This window comes from Ananas comosus, linkage group 8 (genome assembly GCF_001540865.1).
Source record: "Ananas comosus cultivar F153 linkage group 8, ASM154086v1, whole genome shotgun sequence".
Taxonomy (NCBI): Eukaryota; Viridiplantae; Streptophyta; class Magnoliopsida; order Poales; family Bromeliaceae; genus Ananas; species Ananas comosus.
In genome coordinates, this window is record NC_033628.1 from 13,284,735 (window position 1) to 13,305,200 (window position 20,466).

Genomic DNA, 20,466 nt, shown 5'->3' on the forward strand with positions numbered 1-20,466 from the left:
AAAGAGAGTAAGATTTCTGAATGATCTAGTTATAAGAATTGATATTGTATGCAAGATATGGATTCAAATTTAGGAGAAAAAATAAATAAAGAATCCTTTTTTTTTCTTATTTAATTATTCAACTACTGCATTCCATTTCTTTTTTAACCCGGTTTCACCTATCTGCTCAGAGGAGGAATTATCCGGGCTAAAAAACAAATTTTATCTAAAGCGAATTAAAATATTTCGTATCATGATTTAGTCCACTGGGTTCGTATACAACACAGTGAATACGGAGCAATTAGACATACTTAGATCGGGGAATCCGTTAGGAGAGAGAAGTATCTCACCATAGATCTTACATAAGGGTAATCTTACCTTTATACTTGTACTAATCAGTATCTATTATGATTTCGAGATTTCATATGAGGAAAGGTATTCATCCTCTCTATATTATATATCTCGATACTATTGACACTCATTTTATTCAAATTTCCATTCCTAACTCCCAAGGCCTTTTAATATGATAGTCAGCGGGAAGGAATTACTTTGGTGTTATGAACCAGTCCATCTCTCGAACATTATTATGAGATATGATCACCCGGTATAATGAGGTATAATACGAAGACAGTAGTAGAAACTATAAACAGTTGATCCCTTTTTGTTTGCGCCCGCCTTCAAGATATGATGACCTAATCAAAAAATCTTATCTTGGGGTAAGCAGTTTACACTGCTTGTTGTTTACTTCAACTTTATTCTTGTACATAGGGATGAGATTTGTTTCTTCTTACTACAAATTTATAAGCTGTTTAGTTTACCATATAACTAATCTGGTGTTAATCATCAAACCCGAATGCGAGATAAAAAAAAAAAAAAAAGAAAACATCTATTCAATACATTGAACCTCTTTCTTTTTTCTTTTATTTCTAAGAAGAGAGTGTTCAAGTTTCAATATTCCAACGAATGCACAGTAGAGATATTGATAACACACATAAGAGTTACATGGTATTTCATAACTAATAGATTGAGGCAGCAGCTCGTAGACCACCTAAAAAGTGAATATTTCACCATTATTCGATCCATATCCTGACATAAGAACCAAATAGGAGCAATAGCTGGAAATGGCGATCCATAAAAAAACCACCCTAATACTGGAGATCGCTAAAACAAGCGGATACCTCAAAAAGGAATTACTAAATAACTTTAGTAGAATTGATATAACCGCTATAGACGGTCCACACTAAACAAACGAAATATCTCTCGAATGGGAGGAGGTTCCTCTTTAAAGCCAATTTCTTGGTCATTGAGATTCGCGGATAATTCAGATTAATATTTAGGGATAGATCTTACCCCTTTTTTTTATCCCCTCAAACAAACCGAAATGATTGAAGTTTTTCTATTTGGAATCGTCTTAGGTCTAATTCCTATTACTTTGGCAGGATTATTTGTGACTGCATATTTACAATACAGACGTGGTGATCAGTTGGACCTTTGATTGAGTAACATTTCTTTTTTGATTGACCTCCTACAGGGAGGAGGTCAAATTCCAGTTGCAATTCAACTTTGTTTGGTAAGTTATTTTATTGTGATTCGACATACATAAGATAGACGGAATCACGCTCTGTAGGATTTGAACCTACGACATCGGGTTTTGGAGACCGCGTTCTACCGAACTGAACTAAGAGCGCTTTCAAAGAAAATCTTTTTTCTTTTGCCGACTCTACAAGGGGGCCACGATTTGCCATTTAAACATGGTGACCTTCAATGATTGTGTTTAACCAAACTCTTAGGTATTCCTTGAAACTAGACACTTCTTACTATTCTCTTAGTTCCCCAATTTTACTAGTTCCTTTATATCCAAGTGTATACTTCTCTCCAATATCGTAATTTTCTCTTTGTATGTACGTTTAGGCTACTTATAAAGAGAAGTTTATCGTGACGGAGTCAGACAGATTGGAATTAGACCATCGGTCAAGAGGAGTTCTAGTTTAAACAATTAAGGGTTAGTAGCCTTCTTAGTTGGATATATTATTACTGGAAATCATATACAATTATACACCACTACTATACTATCTTTGTTGTTTTGCTCTTTGTGTTGTCGCTTCTTTCTTGATGTGATCCGTTCTAGACTTGTCTTTTGGAAACCTTCCGTTTCCAGTATACCCGACCGAAAGAATAGTAGTTAGTTAAATTGTGTATGGGTACGCTAAGTATTAATTGTAGCATACCGTCTCTCCTTCTTGTTGTTGCTATTGTTATTTATTAGGGCGTCAGGATTATTGACGACCCCAACCGGTAGCCCTAGGACAAGGTAAGTTGAGATAACCATCCGTTCCAAAGAACAACTCGGTTAAGAAAGATGAAAGACGTGACAAAGGAGGGTATAGAACCAGAAGGTGTGGGAGCGTTCCGTGGACATTGGACTTATTCGGGCGAGGAATGATCACGTATTGTACCATAGGTAATGATCTGGTAATTAGTTTAAAGTGGTTTGAATAGGGGGTATCTCCGTTACACATTGAACGCAACCTATGTCGTTAATAAATAAAATAGAAAAGATGATTTGGGAGTGTTAATTTATAGGAGGTTATCGTTTTGAGGTAAAGATTCAACAAAGGAGTAATCGGGTAGCGTGTGGTATGGTCTACATCTTGATGTAAAATCGGTAGTATTAGAAGAAAGAAACTCAATCGACAGTATGAGATTGACATCTTTGTTATAGGATAATTGAGGGGGGTAGAGTAACTTGATAGTTAAACTCTATTACTACCGTATTCGCCGTACCTCTTTTACCCTCTGTTTTAACTGTTGTTTTCGGTTGTTGTCTGTACTCGTTACATATGGTCATTATTTTGTAATTTACATCGGGAAGGTCGTCTTCATATACTTAGCTACAGTGCGACGTACAGACCTAGACCTGTTTCAGTTTGTTTTAGTCGAACAGGAAACTTTTTTCGTAACTTTTACATAATTCTTTCTTTCTAGGTTATATATATTGATTGTTTAACCATGTTGATTTTTTAATGTCGTCTAAGGTTATTTTTGTTTTTTTAACAGTCGTTTCACTATCTACTGAATCAACTCGTAGACGATAGTCTATCACGTTCTCCTGTCATTTCCGTATTTCTACCGTCACGGAAAACCTACGTTAAGAGTTTATATTTTTATTTACTTATAAGACTAAAGAGGCTTTGAAAATCCACGGAACGCCTACAGTAAGACACATTTTCTTTCCACCAGCATAAGAACAGTAATCAACTCCTCTCGGGAAAGGATCAAATATAAATCGTCATCGACAGTCTATTTATCCGGGTCAGGTTCCTGAAAGTATATAAAACTAATAAATTAACCTGTTTTCGTTACTACGCGATGAAAAGTCAGAGCGTAATGTAATAAAAGACAAGCGAATCCCTGATTATTCTTTTATTTCCAGGAAGTTGTCAACTATGTTACACTTATCCCGCGTCGAGTATATATTGATCATATCGCAGTTTACATATTCCTTATCTTCCGTGGACGACCATAAGTGCCGGTGATTTCTTATATCTCTCATCAACTGGGTTGTCTTTGAGTGGTGTCCAATAGAACAAGACTAACAACCGCTTGTGGGAGTGGTTAAGTGGGATTGTTAGTTAGTTCACTTATAGTTGTAGGATCTTGGTTATCGTACGTGAAAAGGTACCCAACTTTTGTTTGGTTCATAGTACGTCTGCGAGTTCACATCTTTTACTGTGTACTGGTATGAAGCTAAAAAAAAAAAAAAAGAACTTCCAAATGAAACAAGTTTAAAACGTTATTTTTTTTTTTAGTTTTATACTTATACCCTCCGTATTTGACTGCATCTGATGTTATTTTATCGGCTCTTACTGCGATTTTTAGACTACAATCGTTCGTTGGACCGCCGGTAACAGCAGGTAGCCACACGTCAGATGTCGTTCTTCCCATAGTTGTAGTAGTCGTCAATGGTGCATCAGACCGTGACACCGTGGATTTAATCTATTATTAATTTTCTTCAACAATTTCGATAACTTCTTTGGTTGTAAAGACTTCATGTTGACAAATGTTAGTTAATGAATGGAAGTTACCTGAGGGATCACGGTAAAAGCGCTATGGATTGGGTGATTTCTAATTAGGTGAAAATCTTTGTGTATATAAACTAATATTATTGTATTTTTACTCTCCTTTTTCTCTTCCCTAACTTCTAACTGTAACTTTAACTCTTTTATTGACTTCTTACGTCCTAGTCATTGTCATTCAGTTGATGGACTTTCTATGTATCTCATCATGGTAAACATCCTTTCGGCGTTCGAGAATTTCACGTTGGACCGGATCGGAGTGGTCGTTAGACTTTTAGCAAATATGGCCCCTTCCCCTTGAGTGGATCATGTGGTTGAAGAGTAGTTACTTTTACTTCAAACGTTGGTATGTCGACATGGCATGAAATAGGAATGGTAGTTGTCTCATAAGTACTAACAGAACGCGCAACTCGTACATTTTGACATTTAGCCGTAAACTAGCATTCAAAGGAGGTAGCGGTCATAATAGAAGCTTTATTCGTGGTGATCCTGGATGTCAGAGGGACACACTCTGTTAATCAATCACGTACTTTCCTTCAATTTGTCGAGAAGAGTATTTCGAGTCAATCTCGCGATTATCGGAATATTCAACCGTCAAAGAAACTCCCATTAGGAGACCGTTGGTAAAATGATGTTGATTGTGTTCGATGTAAAATATTATTTGTCAAGATCAATTTGGTTGTATTAAACGTTTTACGAAATTCATCTTACACACTAGAACAGTCATTAATTGAAATCTACTATTGGAATGAAAAAAATTAAGAACCTGTTCTCTATTTTGTACTTATTTAGTTTGATGTCTGAAAAGTGCTCTATCTTCAGACTACTATTCTAGTACCGTCAATAAAGTTCCACAATCAAAAAACGTTTATGAAAAGTCATCAAATTAAAAAAAATTTTTTTTTAAGTTTATTTGGTTCTTTTCTTTTATCCAGTGAGTCTATTCTTTTATAATAGCTATGTACCTACACGACTTACAGTTTTAGGTACACATGTCATAAAACTTCTTTTGTTGAGGGTATCTTTTCGATTAGACTTACGTTGTGTCATGATTGCATATTTTTCGACTACTACTGAGAGACCCAAACAGTAATTACTTACCAACTACGTACAGTCCCAAGGCTTGTTACAAATGTATGGACCCTAGGTAGTCCAGTATCAGTACTTACTTCGGACAAAACAGTTTGTGGCCGAGCTGTACGACTAACGAACCAACGACTCCCATGACTACGAAACTGGGGACGTAAAAGACAGTATTACAATTGTTGCGGCAGTGTCAATTTCTTCTATACACGTTGTCGTGTTACGCCGGCTATGGTACATCCTCCATCTTTCAACTCAAAACCCCAAACGTTCGACTACCAACCTTCCGCATAATGACGGTCGTACTAAAGGATTTTGTACCAAATAGAGTGGTTTTGATCGGAGGTTCCTATATTGTCAAGGTTAGTTGAATTGTTAAAACAACCCAACAGTTGTAGTTTTATATTTTTCCTCTGAGTTCGTGCTAAAAGAATGTAAGTTTCTAGACTAGAAGGTAAGGTATAAAACCATATTCACGACTTGTAAGTTTATTGTTTTACAATCATACATACTATAATTAGTAATGTACGTCGATTTACGTTTTCCTCACGAAGATACTCATGATTTCTTTCTACAACTTTGTACAATATATACAAAGGAAAATGTATAAACTAGACAAGATCAACTAGTTATACTCGTCATGTAATTTCACTTTCCTACAATGATCCTTTTCAATCTCGTAAGAAGTGTTTTGCTGACTCTTTTTTCCCAACCTTCTCAAAATGGAAACGCGGTGAACAGTCACAACTTCGTAAATCGTTTCCCCCTGCTTATAACATAAGTCGGTTGTTCGACTAGTTTCTTCTACACTTAAACATATGAAGGAGGAGACGTTAGATTTGAGTACTTTCCATTAGTATTTGCTTTTTTCTCGAAGGATGAGTGTTACTTTCTGGGTCATTATGTGTAGTGTTTTAAACGTTTGAAAACGTTCCTGTTTTTTCCAGTTTACATCGTATAAAAACAGTGTTAGTTCATCAGGGTGTAATCTAATACACCCTGTTACGAACTCAAGCATTCAACATCGAACTATGGTAACCATTGTATTTAGAGAAACAGTAAACTTCAATTATAGTTCTACGAAAGGTCGTCCCATAAAGCGTTTAAACGTAGAACTGTTTAGGGTGGTACAGGTAAGCTTGGTTCGGTTTGTTGATTTGGATTTCTCTACAAATCCTCACCTGTTATCACTGCATGAAAATATAGTAATTGTTCGGAAGATAAAAGAAGGTCTACCAAAAAGAAGACTCAATTAAGAAAATTCCGGGGTCTATACCGTAGTAGGAGGAAGAGTAGTTAACGGACACTTTTTATTTTTTCTTTTTCTTTGTTTTTTATATATATATTTTAGTCCACCTTTTTTTCCTAGTCGACGGTTAATTAGAAATGAGAACGACATAAGTCTGGTCAGCATTAAGTCTTTCGAAAGAGAGGTTTTACACGAAGAGTAAGTCGTTGAGTTCGAGGACTATTTAATTATTTATGTTTTTAGTTTATTTTTTCGAAAATCAAGTGACATATCTCTTCAATTGCTTTCTTTTTAGTCGTCTTTATTTTTACGACTTAGTATTAGAGACAACGAATATTCAGTGAGAACAGAGGTATGAGAGTTCGTCCGTACACGTTAAACGAAAACTTCTTAGTGCTAGAGCAGAAGGACCTTTGCTCTAGATCTCATTTCAAGGACGCTGTATTTGAAGTCAGTCGTTATCATGACGATGCTTAATTTCAATTGTCACTAGCTGTCAAATTTAAATGAACCTTCGACGTCGTAAAATCATTAATGGCACTAAAGACCTAGGTTCTTTGCCCATAACTCAAGAAGGGGCGAACTTAATAACCCTTATCTACGAGACACTAAAACTACGGACAAACTGGTTGGTTGTCCAACGAATTTGTTTAGATGGTTAAGCTATCATTTTAAGCTCTTTTAATTGATTTGTTAGGAGATTACTGGGAAGACGACTTTACTGGACTGGTTTATTAGCCTCGAGCTATAGCTGCCGGGTCTCAGTGGTAAGGGTTCGTATATTAGGCATACTCCACTGTAGTGTAGCCCGGCACACTCGAGTTAGCCACTGGCCACTAGGCGTAAAAGTTATAGATGACCTCTTAATTTTCCCAGCGCGTATAGGACAACATATAGCACGACGTTTTAAAAAACAGGTCATTCCTAGTCGTGTGGGTTTTTATTTCTTTTTTCTGGAGTTTGATGATTGTAATCTTCATATAAAGTATATCATATTACTTCTTGACGCTTCACTAAAAGTACTACAAAACTTAAGCGAAAAATGAAAGAGAAGTCAATGATGTTTCCTGTTTTATAAGTGATACTAGAGGAGGTAAACTATAACTAATGTCACTTGGATGGCTGACTATTAAAAGAAAAGGAAAAACAAAAAAAGTTCACATAAAGAAGACTGTACATTCGTCTTTAGGGCCAGTAGTCTTGTATACGTCCATTTCCCGTCAGACACTCTCTTTTCTATTCGTTCTTTTCTGCTAGGTGTGAATATATCGAAAGGGAAAACTTTTCATTTTAGTTAGGGCGCCTCCACGTCCTGATACGAAGCGGAGATGTCAAGTATCGTCTATGTAACTTACTTTATTATGGTATATCTTTCGTTAAAGAGCAGGATCGTTGTCTCCTGTGAGAGTCTGCGTAATTGGAACTACAGCTTCTAATTACGTATCGGGTAGCTTTCAAATTTTTGGAAGGTTCGTCGTCATATATAGTCCTAAGTCGGCTTTCATGTAGTCTTGACTGTCGCCATCGATAAAAGCGTTATGAACAGAACGAGTGTATTGATACGACATCTTGCTGTCCGAAGGGTAAAGGATAACCGCTACATGTGCTACCCGTTAAGATCAGTATTAATTATCGGTGAATCGTTGTTATACTACATTTCCTAATCAAGGCTAGCCATTTTAAGGAAATGGCGGCTCTAACGTATGTTTGGGATGATTAACGATGAACCAATATGATATGCTTTAGCTCGTGAGGAATTGTGAGGGATTGTCCTAGTGCACACAATCATCAGGGCATTTAAGGAGAAAGATAGGCCATTTAGCTGTCTTAGCCTAGTTCGTGGTGCTTAAGGATACCTCTTATGGATTTAGAATCGAGTTAGAGCGTTAGTTCTTCGCCTAGCTCGATGTGTCTTCGTCTTGTCCTAGAGCGTCGACCTTTGGGGATAGAAACGCAGGAGATTAGCTTTCCCCCCACTTGTCTTCTCGCTAGATTTCGTTTTAGATAGACTAGTAAGGCAATTTTTTTTTTCTTGTTTTAATTCGGGATCTATGGTAGTCTCTAGTTTAGTTTCTTCCTTTGCTCACCACTATCCTCTTCTTCCCGTAATTGCATGGACGAAGAAACCCTTTCGCTTCGAGGCTAGTTTAGGCCCCGGTTCGCAAAAAACTAAATTACCCATATATATATCAAGCACGGAAAATGATGTCCGGTACTAATTTCTTTGCATCTTCCATCCATCTGCGGTCCTCCTATTTCTTAGAATTTGCCTATATTTTTGTCTTTCTTTTGCTCTACTCTTCTATAAGCAAATAATGCTGGTCGTTTGTCTTTTTCTTCTGAAAATTCACATCATACTACCTAAAGCATGTATATGCCAAGTTATGCACTTAGTTTTTTTTTGTACTTATTATTGCCATGTGCATTTATGGCCTAACTTGTCTCAAATTTGTTTTGAAGATTGCGCGATATTGTTGTTTTGACCATGAGGATTTTCCAGAGTAAGGTATCTCTTGGAACTTATGCCTATTTCATTACCATGCCTAACTCTGTCTTTTGCTTTTTGGTCAATCTTATTTGCTTGCATGTTCTATCCGCTCTCATATTCTCCATCTTGAATTTGTAATTTTTATTAGCAATCTATTTCTTAGCATTTGCTTTTGCCAATGAATATAGATGCACTCTCGTTTCTTGTAAATTGTCTTCTAAATTACAAGTCTAGATTGTCAGAAAGTAAATAAAGTAGCTTCTGCTCGTATGCATTTTACATAGTACAAAATTTGGAAACCCTTCTGCCCTGGCTCTAGTATGCACATCCTTCTCTGCTCTTGTGATTTAGAATTTCGGGTTATAGCTTCGAGTGATCCTGTTCATGCTTTGGGCATGAGGTAATAGTGACATTATCACGTATCCTCTAATTCCAGTTAACTTACTAGCATTATCATTCAATCCCACACAGGCTGTCGACGGTAAAAGGAAAGGCAAGGCATAAGACATTCATTACCTTTTGGAGCACTACGATCCTTATAAAAGAAATTTTGCTGATTCTTTTTTCTTTCTTTCTGTGTGTTTTTTTTTTTTTTTCTTTTGGGGTGTTTGTTCAGCACTGCTGTAACTTGTACCACGTTGTATGTAATTTTGTTGTAATGCATTCATGTGTAGAATAGCTTGTCCGCATTCTTATTTTTTTTTTTTTTTTTTTTTTCCCGTTTTTCCCTTTTCCCAAACCACAACTGGGCCCCTCCCGTGCAGTTGTCCAGCCTGCGACTGGCCCCCGTTCGGCGGAATATGTGCGTGCGGTGCTTCCTGGAGCCTTGGTGGCGGGCTACGGAGCACAGTGGGGCCGCGGCTTCCCACGACAGCGAAGCGTGCACGGTACGAGAGGCACCCGGGGTGGGGGGTGGTGAGCGAGCAGGGAAGGGGGTGCACTGAAGCTCACTGTTTTTCTACTTATTTAAAAAAAAATTTTTTTTTTTAAACACGCGCACGCGCGCGCGCGCACCACTTACTCTATTTCTAGGACGTTACAAGTACGGCTCCTAGGGGTCGAGTGCACACGCCACGAGTACGTAAGAAACCCAGATGTAACGTCTTAAACGAAAGACAGAGGACAATAGTAGAGTGGGGTCGCTCACTCCGTGCATCTTGACGTCAAAAAGTCAAAACTCTAATCGTATCTACTACTATGGGCTAACATGCACAAAGGCTATTTTCTACGGTGTCTACATGAAGTTTTATGCACTGCCCTTGGCTTATGTCGAATGTCCGAATGTCATAGTACCTAATTGAGTGAGAACGTGGCTAAAGACTTTCTTATAATACGTAGTAATGTTCTCTATGATGTGTGCTAATAGACTAATTTTATTTTATTACTTTCTCGTCCGTTTGTGTGTTTTAGTCCGGAGTTGTGAATGTTTACACGTTTTCCTTTAACGGACTAGGAGCGTATTAATATATGCGACCTACTTTCCTCTTTTTAGTCGTTGTTCAAGTCAAGACTTTAAATAAGGATGTAGGCTTACGTCAATAGTTATTACTAATATTATAACATTGTTTCAATTANATTGACTTGTGATAACAAATATTGCACCAAAATTTTTTCTCCACAATCAACACACTTTTGATGGCATCAATAATGTTGATGGATCAGGCGTTTGGTTGATTTTGGCTTACGCAGCATATTAACCTTATATATATATATATATATATATATATATATTGACCTCATACTACCTCATACAAGTAGCTAGTAACTAGTTTATTCCAAGTTGAAAAAATTATTAAAGTAATTGTGTCTAAACTTGTTCTATGTGCCCAAACTTAGCTTAGCTATAATAATCACGCTATCGCATATTTTATGGCTTGTAATCAATTCTTTTAGCTCGAGGATTAACCAACTCCATTTGCCCTCGATGTTTTGAATTAAAGTCCTCGTATTTTGTTTTCATCTCTTTGTTTTACCTTTCTTATGCCAAGAAACAAAATGGACAACAAGAAATAAAGCAACCAGGTCAAAACAAATAAATAAATAAATAACAGTAATTGTTATAGAATCTCTAATCTTTCTTGTCACTGACTCGACATACTATATTAATACCTGTATTGCTAAAACAGTATTTATCGTTTCATTTTTCTTCAAAAATAAACTTAACTAGAAATACAAAGCAATAATATTTCGAACTTGGAACTAGATTAATATAAACCACCAAATTTTTACTACTTGTGCTAAAACTCATCGGCCTTTACCGCTAAAATAATTGACAAATACATTTATTTTTATTCTGTATATAATTCATATATAACTGCCTCACCGCCACGCGTGCCCACTAACGCACCCAAAGTAGTAAGATCTTCACAGCACAGCATAATGCTGTGCGAAGATCCATAATTATAACCAATTAATCAAATGTTTCACATATTACAAAACTCATTTTGAACTTATTTTTTTATCTTTAATAATGCGTCATAACTCCCAAACTTTCTCTACAAACAACGGCCAACGCTCACTTTACCCTCCATTCATTTCAAAAATAATAAAAAATAGAAAAGGTTGAACTAAAGTACTATATTCTGTTAGTCATGATCTCATCACCATCCAATTGAGCTATTAAAAGAATAATGAACAAAAAAAAAGGTAAAAAAAATTGTGGAGTCAATTTCGTCCTTCTCAAAACTAGGGTTTCCCCTGACCTACGGCCGAGGTTGTCCAATGTGGCCAATAGTAAGAGCCACCACAAATTTAATAATAATAATAATAATAATATCTTTTCTCATTGATTAATTTTTAAGTAACGCTATCACTATATCTGGAACTAAAATATAAATTTTATATTTTATTCGTAAAAGATCATTGTTTTTTTTTGTTAATGTAATTAATTTGTTCTTTTAATATTAAAAGTTAGAATTTTTTTAAAAAACATTTAAGAAGATAATTATAAATACTTTTCAGAATTTTCCCACTAGAAAAATTCTCCGCATAGGTTCTAACCCATCGGAAGAATCGCGCATATTTTGGCCTTTATTGGGAAACAATAGTTTGGATTACATTTACAAGTGTCCCCCCCATTTCTCTTTAAATTATTATATTATTTGTTATTTATTATTTATTTATGGGTATGGGGCTTATGCTTTTGCGATCGCATGGAGGGTCGGATCATCGGAGGGCCATGCTGTGTACATCCCGTCAGTCCATTTGTTGTTCCTTCCGAGCTTATCTCTTTCTAGTGGCTTTTGAAATTACACAATTGGCCTTAACTAGAAGCAACTGAAATTAAAGAGGCAGTTAATAGTCAATTAGATTGATTTTTTTTAAAAAAAGCAACATTAATGCAATAATACGCGACGAAGTAGCTAACATTTATAGCCGTCTTGTGTTAATAGCGCAGTTGATAGAGACATTGCCCTGCAGTGTATGTATAGTTTTAAGCATAGTAATACAGTTGTTGTTAATGCCATAATAATATGAAAAGAATGATCAAAACGATATAAGATGGAGGGGTTAAAAAAAAAGGCTGCCCACTGTGGACAACCTTCTTAAAAAGGGATGGGCAGGTAACAGTGGATGTGTCACGTATGGCGTTGATCTGGAGAGTGTAGACCATTTGTTGGTGAAATACGTGGTTAGCAAGTTTTTTTTTTTTATTTCCATCCTTGACGAGTCTTACATCTGCCCCACTAGTGTGGATGTCATTTCCGTCTTTGAAGAGCTATCGGGGAGGGGGTCGCCGTCTGAGACTCTGAAGCCTCAGACACCTGTGGCGGCCCTGTGGTGGACAATGTGGTGCGAGAGGAATAATGTCATTTTTCGAAACCTTCCCATAAATGCTATCTCTATGGCAAATCGTATTAGAGCACTGGCGAAGGAGTGGACCGATTTTTGTAGAGTTGGGTGAGTCCTTTTTTTTTCTTTTCTTTTTTTTTTGTTCAGCTCTTTTTTTTAGTTCCTATTTTGTTTAGTTTTGCCGCTTCCTGAGGGCTTAACTGCCTCACACTATGTAGTTAAATTCATTTAACTAATAAATGAAGTAGATAGTGTGCTACCTTTCTCTCTTATATATATATATATATATATATATATATATATAGTTGAGCTAGGATACTTTTAGAAGCACCACCCACTTGGTGCTTCTAAGNCTCCTGGGTAAGATCCTAATAGTCAAAAATAGAAAGGGATTAAGTTAAGTGAGCCAAACAGCGGTTAAATCGAGAGATCATTCGGAAATAAAGAATTAGGAAAAGTAGATTTAACTGCTTGCAAATAACCAAAGTTCTAGTCAAATTAAAGTACCCCCCTATGGTTTGTCAAACCATTTGTTGGAAAAAAAAGACTAGTAGGTTACCATTTTCGTAGTTAGTTGAAACCATTTAATGCGGAGGATAATAGTGTGTCAAAAACAAAAGGTGCAAAAACTGCTCTATGGGAGTGGTGTTAATTGGCCCCTCTAAGCCATAAGCATTGTTTTTTTTTTTTTTTTTTTGAGAATAGTTTAAGGATAAAGAAAAGGGTAAACAATTAAAAAATCGAGAGAAAGAAAATTCTGTTTTTTTTTTTTTTTTTTTGAGAATAAGGTAGCAAAGCTACCTGCTTCATTCATTAAGCAAAATGAACTAGGCGTATATGTTGGAGGCAACTAAGGCCTTCTGGAGTAACTGGGAGAAAAAAAAAAAAAGATAAAAACGAAAACAAAACAGTAAACAAAAACAAAAAAATATATATGTTTATGCTTTTATATCACATCCTTTTCAAGAAGCAAATTTGTCAAGGGATTGATCTTTGAAGAGATTAGCTTGGCTTCATCGAGTCCTTTTTGTCAATTGCTTTTGGCACTTCTACAAAATTGAATAGTACATGATTATTTAACTCCGAATTCACAAGCACTATCCACTTAGGTGATTATTTAGCTTACCTTTAAGTAATTGTTGTGTGTTTGACATGCAGATGTTTAATCGTCATCACTATAATAAAAAATTGAATTTGATTTCCTAAGTTTTGAAAATAAAAAGTTTAAATTAGAAGTTAATTTCAGCTTCAACTTCGCATAAAAAATACTACTTAAAGAACTTGCACTAAGTTAAACAAACTCAAATAAAATTCGAATGCATAAAAAATGCCCCTTTTTTATCCCCTTTTAACTTTTGCCCGAAATGCCAATGCATAGTTAAGGCCCGGCAATCCCATTCGATCGGGAGTACTTAATAAATTTGACACCAACATATATCTTCTCAATGACAAGATTTTCCAAACCAATGATATCACATTGTGTTTGTACACAATCAAACATCCTGCACATGCATTTTACCAATTTTAGTAATGAGATATCTAATTAACTACATGCTGTGCCTATTTCATAACTCATGAGCTTAATATCGATTAAAATGGTGACAAAAAACAATCTAGACCCCCTATTTGCAAAGCATCTATCTATTTATATTAAACTCAAAGCTGTAACTACAATTTCTATAGTTAGACACTGAGGTTAGAGCTCACTGACCATTTAAATCTAGAATATCTTTTCTTTTTTGAGAAACAGAGCTTCATTTATTGAAGGGAAAACTTCAAAAACACCCCCTGTGGTTTCATCGTTTCTCACTTTGCCCCCCTGTGGTTTAAAATGTATCAAATTGCACCCCTGTGGTTTCGTTTTTATCTTTTCAGTAGTTTTTTTGTTAATATTTCATTAAATTATATACAAAAAACTTCAGATACCCATCTAGATTTATCAAATATACACTTTAGTACCCTTTAATTTTAATTTTATCACTGATTTAAGAAAAAAAAATAATAAAATTTGATAAGAAAAAGAAAAAAAAGAAACCACAGGGCGGCAAATTGATACATTTTAAACCACAGGGGAGTAAAGTGAAAAACTATGAAACCACAGGGGGTGTTTTTGAAGTTTTCCCTTTATTGAAAGAGTGAAACATTTGGAATATCTTGCCACTGGTTTGAGGGCGTTATTGTAATTGGAGGCAAAACTGATGTCTACAAAAGGGAATAGAGAAAGCATTGATGTGGAAATAATGGGGAAACAAGTAGGAGAGCATTGGGAATAAATTAATGGGAAAACGAGGGTTCCTTGCAATTAACGCATCTTAGGCTTTGCCTCGGATGGAGGCTCGGATCAGAGAGAGAGAGAGAGAGACTTTTGAGCGGATAAGAACGCCCCAACTCTCTCTCTCTCTCTCTCTCTCTCTCTCTCTCTCTCGCGCACATTTTTTTTTTTTCTTTCTATCTCTCTCTCTCTCTCTCTCTCTCTCTCTCTCTCGCGCACATTTTTTTTTTTTCTTTCTATCTCTCTCTCTCTCTCTCTCTCTACACCTATCACTGCTACTAAATACTACTAATACCACATCACCACATAAGGAGGAAGAGGGAAAAAAAGAAAAAAAAAGAAAAAGAAAAAGTCTACAAAGACTTCTCCTCCCCAACCCCAATCTCTCCCCCACTATCCATTGCCTCTTCCTCTTCCTCTTCCTCTTCCTCTTCTGCGCCTCTCAATACTTTTTCTTTTTCTTTTCCAATCCCAAAAGAGGGATTTTTGGAGGAAGAAACTGGCGATCGACCACGAATCCCCCTTCAAAGAGCTCAAACTCAGGAGCAGGAACGCAATGGTGAGATGCGAGTCCCTCTCCCGCTTCCTCTCTCTGTTTCCCTTCTCTTTTGTGCAACTCGTTGCTGATGATGAGGTGTGCAATGTTGGGTTTGCGCTTTGCAGGGAGCGGCGGCGGAGGAGGAGGAGGATCAGCGGTGGCCGCCGTGGCTGAAGCCGCTGCTGGCGACGCGCTTCTTCGGGCATTGCAAGCTGCACGCCGACGCGCACAAGAACGAGTGCAATATGTACTGCCTCGACTGCATGAACGGCGCGCTCTGCTCTCTCTGCCTCGCCTACCACCGCGACCACCGCGCCATCCAGGTACCTCTACCCTTTTTTTCCACCTCCCCTGTTTTTTCTTTAAATATCTCAATCAATCAATCAATCATGTGGGTTTCTCTGGATCCTCTGTTATGCTCCCTCCTCCATTTTACCCCCCCTCCCCTTTTTTTTTTTTTGCTTTTCTATAATTTTCTCTGGATCCTCTGTTTTTTAAACCCTTTAATTGTTTTCCCCCATTCGGCTTTTACCATCGTCAGGAAATTGGCTTTATCGGATTTTCTGTGGGTGTTCTTGAGCAATGCACTGACTTTGTTGTCTCTCTCTCTCTGTATCTATCTAACTGTGTGTGTGTATATATATATATAGAAAGAGAGAGAAAAAGAGAGAAAGAGAGAGAAAGAGATTGTATAGATGAGTTGAATTTGATTGTATTTGTTTTGGTGCAGATAAGGAGGTCGTCGTACCACGACGTGATCAGGGTGTCGGAGATTCAGAAGGTGTTGGATATAAGCGGGGTTCAGACCTACATCATCAACAGCGCCCGCGTCGTCTTCCTCAACGAGCGCCCGCAGCCGCGCCCCGGCAAGGGCGTCACCAACACCTGCGAGGTCTGCGACCGCAGCCTCCTCGACTCCTTCCGCTTCTGCTCCCTCGGCTGCAAGGTCCCAACTTCCTCCTCTTCTTAATTATCTCAATCCAATCCGATTCATTTCATTAGTTCTCCATCGAAATGCTCACGATTACTGTTTGGTATTTTAATACCATTTGCTCAGATCGAAGGGAGCTCCAATAACAATGACTATGATGCCAAGAAGAAGAAGATGAAGAAAAAGAAGCCCGCCGCGTCGACGTCGGACTCCGACGAGTCCTACACGAGCACCAGCCGCGGGAGCGAGAAGAGCAGCGTGGTGCAGAGCTTCACTCCCTCGACCCCGCCGCCGACGTCCATCAGCTACCGCTCCGCGAAACGGCGCAAGGGGATCCCCCACCGAGCCCCCTTTGGGAGCCTCATCCTCGAGTTCTAAGCCACCACCCCCTTTATACACACACATACCTATATAGATATAGATATATATATATATATATATATATATGTATGAATGAGTAATAACATAGCTCATAAGCCACACACACTCTCTCTATCTTCCTCCCCCGCCCCCTCCCTCTCTTCGTCTGATGTTCATAACAAAAGCACTCTGAGCTGCTTTGTGTGGAGGCCGGTGCTTCGTGTTTACCCTTCAATTCCAAGTTCATGGAGAGAAGAAACAGAAGAGAAGAGAAGAGAAGAGGAGGAAAAAATAACAGGTTATGTTAAATTAGGCTTTGGAAACATAGTTATGAGATATAGTCCACTGTAATCATCATAATAATGTGAGGGAGATGTTTAGTATTACTTGTGCTGTTGTTACATATCATGAAGAATGTAGAAGCGATAAAACAGTATCAGCCTAGTATAGGAAGTTGGCACTACTTAATAACTAAGTTTTGTGATAGTTTTTTTTTCTTTTTTTTAAGCTCCTTTGTTTACTTTTTAAAAAATGTAAATATGAAGAGAGAAGGTAATAAGTTGATGTTTATATGGATGGTTGTGTAATGAAAGTAATAACTCCCTTCTGCTTTAATGGCCGTGGAATTGTGCTATCAAATTTCATATGTAATGTTGTAACAAACTTGTCGCCTTTTTTGTGGTCCTTTCATTCACATGACTAATGAATGAGAAGTATGTTTAGATTCTGAAAAGTTATATCTATATATATATTTAGGAAATTGATTTTAGAGAAACTGTTTAAAATTAAATTTGAGTTTTTTTTTTTTTTTTCGCTCTCTGCTTTTAGTTTATTAATTTTCTAATTGGAAAGGAGCTTTTGGCAAAGTCGTAAAGAGTGAGGACGTAGTGGATGTCGACACAGGAGAAGAAGAAGAAGAAGAAGAAGAGGAATGGTGTCAGTTCGATAGTGGGGAAGGAACTTAGGAGCAAGAAGCGTCTCGTTCTCTAGATGAGCTATTTAATACGATATTAAAATTTAAATTGAAAAAATTTAAACTCAAATAAAATGTAACATTTAAATATACAACAATTTAAATTGAACGGTTGATTAATTTGTATTAGTAAGATTTTAGTGAAGTGGCATCCTCGATTAAGTCGCGTTGATAACAGCGAGAGAACGGAGTGGCCGATGCGTACGCGTTGTGGCATCAGGGCGGGGAGGATTAGGAGTTGTGGCGCGAACTGTTCCACTCGCTTTCGTGGGGCCCACCACTGGTCCCGTGGTTCTCGGTGCATTGCGCGCGTGTGAAATCGCCACGCGTGGCGTCCAATGGTATGTACCTACGTGGCCGCTTGTCATTGGATGGGAGGCTAGGTAAACCTGTTTCATGCCGACTTCCCTCCAAGAAACCGTTCCCTGCACCTGGTGTATCTTTCCATGTCGATCATAACACCGCGCAGTTATCGCTCCACGCAGCGGAGGCCTAAAATTCTGATTTTAACCTATTTTTAAAAAATTATTTCTTATTTTTATAATATCAATATTGGTAATTATTATAACAATAATTAAATATCTTTGTATGGCGCATTGAGTTGTACGGATGCACCGGGTGCAGGGATGTTAGTGTTTATTTTCCAGCTGACCGGTTCTCGTGTAGCCGCCTTTATCTTGTCACGGCTTTTGACTTCGCTATTCATCGATTGACACGTGGGACCCACCCGCCGTGCGATCCACGCTGGACGGCCCTGATACGGTCGCCAAGTTGGAAAACTCGCGCACGGAACTCGCTTTACGTGGGTGCGCGATCCGGTACAAGTCTCGAAGTACAATCTCCATCTAACGGATATTACACGACGCCGCCACGTGGCGGCAGGCCATTGTCCCGATAGATGCTTGCTGTTTCGCGCGGGGTCGCTGTTCCAAGTCGCCGACCTGGCGTCGCCGTCGTTGTCGCGTTCCACTTGGGAAGCTCCAGCCAATAGGACGCGGCCGCGTGTCCCTCGCGTGACGCACAAACACCCGGGAATTCCTCACTGCATCCCGGGAATTCTTCGTTGTGGAAAAATATTCGCCTTTTAATAATATTTCTTAGGACGATTCCCCCTACCCTTCACTCCCCAAAACGCGATTCCCACAATTTTTTTATTTCCTTTTTTTAAATTTTCTTTTTCTTTCCTCTCAAACCAAATTTACTGCAACTAGAGTGTGCCCAAAGTTTTAATGTATCATTGAATTTTATCACTCATCTTCGGAAACAATAGTTGAAACTTTTTGTAAAACATAATTACTATTATTCTGCGCAGCACATTAAAGTATAGATATATATATATATAGTTACACCGGAAGATTACCAGAGAGCTCTCCCAACACGAACGGGTGGGCCCCAAAGCTCAACCGCCTCATCTGCCTAAGCCATGATGTCATTTGCTAGCTAACCCTCGTCTTTAATTATCAATGTAATTACCAAATTAACCGCATAACCCTAATCTTCTGCAGTGTGGGCCGCCGCTCCATCTGCTGTGGGCCGGAATTTACGACGGCCCCCGCACAACGGGTCGATGTCATTCTACGGCCGGCTTTTTTTGTCGGTTAATGCCGATGTGGATCACGGGTTAGGTTCGTGACGAACTAATTAGTACTAATCTACTAAGTAAATTTACTTAGGTAGATCTTCTTCTTTTCTTTTCTTTTTTGGCCTAAGAATGTGACAGCAACAAGGGTCCATTAAGTGTACTTGGCCTTCCTTTATATAGTGGTAGGCCATAGTAGTTCTATATATTTAGCTCTTTTGTATTCCTTTAAAATTTCTTATGTATATTGGTATGGCAAAGCATTGAAAAGCTACTTTTTGCTCTTTATTTTGTGGCAATATGTGGGTGGGTGGAGATATGGGTTGATGAGCACCAAAACATCTAAAGGTGTCAAAAAATATATATACAAATCAAAAAAGAAAAAAAGATTAGAGAAGTAGTGACAAGTGATGAATGTCGTGCTGAAATATTGGGAGCCGAGTGATTAGGAGTGATTATGTACACCTCTCTTGTTTGTGGGGTTATTTGTATCTATCTCTGTTTAAATAATATAATAATTGGGATTTAATTGGAAGTGGAATAAGAAAAGAGAAAGCACGTGTTACTTACAAAAGTAGGATTCCTCTTACTAAGAAAAACGCGTTCACATTACAACTTGCTGCATAATTACATTGCAAAATTTAGCACGCAAATGGATGCTGTGGTGCTAAATATACATCTTTAGTCAGCTTGTACATACTGCTGCTCTAAACAGTGGGCCAAGAGGTTGACCTAAATTCAAATCCCGCTTCATGCCAGATGGTTTGTGTGCCCTGCAGCCCTGCAGGCTTTTTTCTCAAAATTCTATATATATATATATATATATATATAAGGAGAAAGTTCGGCTGTGGTACTTTTAAAAGTATTAAGTATTTGATATTTGTAAATTTTTCATTATTAGATCTATTCGTCTGACCATTTTCATTCCTTAAATTATTCTATTCCACTCACTCGATTCTTGGATACCACTATCATCGTAATTTTACAAATCTTTATCTAAAAGTCGAATGCCTACAAACACTAATTACTTCGTATTTTTAAAAGTATAGAAGTTCAATAAGAGCGAGAAAGAAATTAAGAACATGCTATTTTTCTCCTTCTTTGATTTTTTCTTTTAAAAACTTAACTAAAAATGTAAGGTAATTA

The 20,466-nt window shown here is 37.6% G+C and overlaps 1 protein-coding gene, 1 long non-coding RNA gene and 1 other non-coding gene across 3 annotated transcripts; 2 read left to right on the forward strand and 1 right to left on the reverse strand.

Annotated features, from left to right (window-relative positions):
- On the reverse strand, positions 1,595–1,667 carry TRNAW-CCA. Its single transcript has one exon. It is a non-coding gene; the product is annotated as a tRNA-Trp (tRNA).
- LOC109714278 lies at positions 8,574–9,553 on the forward strand. Its single transcript, XR_002217300.1, has 3 exons — positions 8,574–8,599; positions 8,848–8,893; positions 9,347–9,553. It is a non-coding gene; the product is annotated as an uncharacterized LOC109714278 (long non-coding RNA).
- Positions 15,147–17,383, forward strand: LOC109714385. Its single transcript, XM_020238988.1, has 4 exons — positions 15,147–15,498; positions 15,603–15,800; positions 16,208–16,423; positions 16,535–17,383. Exons 1-4 carry the CDS (start codon positions 15,496–15,498, stop codon positions 16,784–16,786), a joined length of 669 nt encoding a protein of 222 aa, XP_020094577.1. The 5' UTR covers positions 15,147–15,495; the 3' UTR covers positions 16,787–17,383.

Excerpts from the sequence above, each read along its gene's own strand:
- LOC109714385 (XM_020238988.1), top strand. Across the intron at positions 15,801-16,207 it reads GCGACCACCGCGCCATCCAG|ATAAGGAGGTCGTCGTACCA; the intron begins GTACCTCTACCC and ends GTTTTGGTGCAG. Across the intron at positions 16,424-16,534 it reads TCTGCTCCCTCGGCTGCAAG|ATCGAAGGGAGCTCCAATAA; the intron begins GTCCCAACTTCC and ends CCATTTGCTCAG.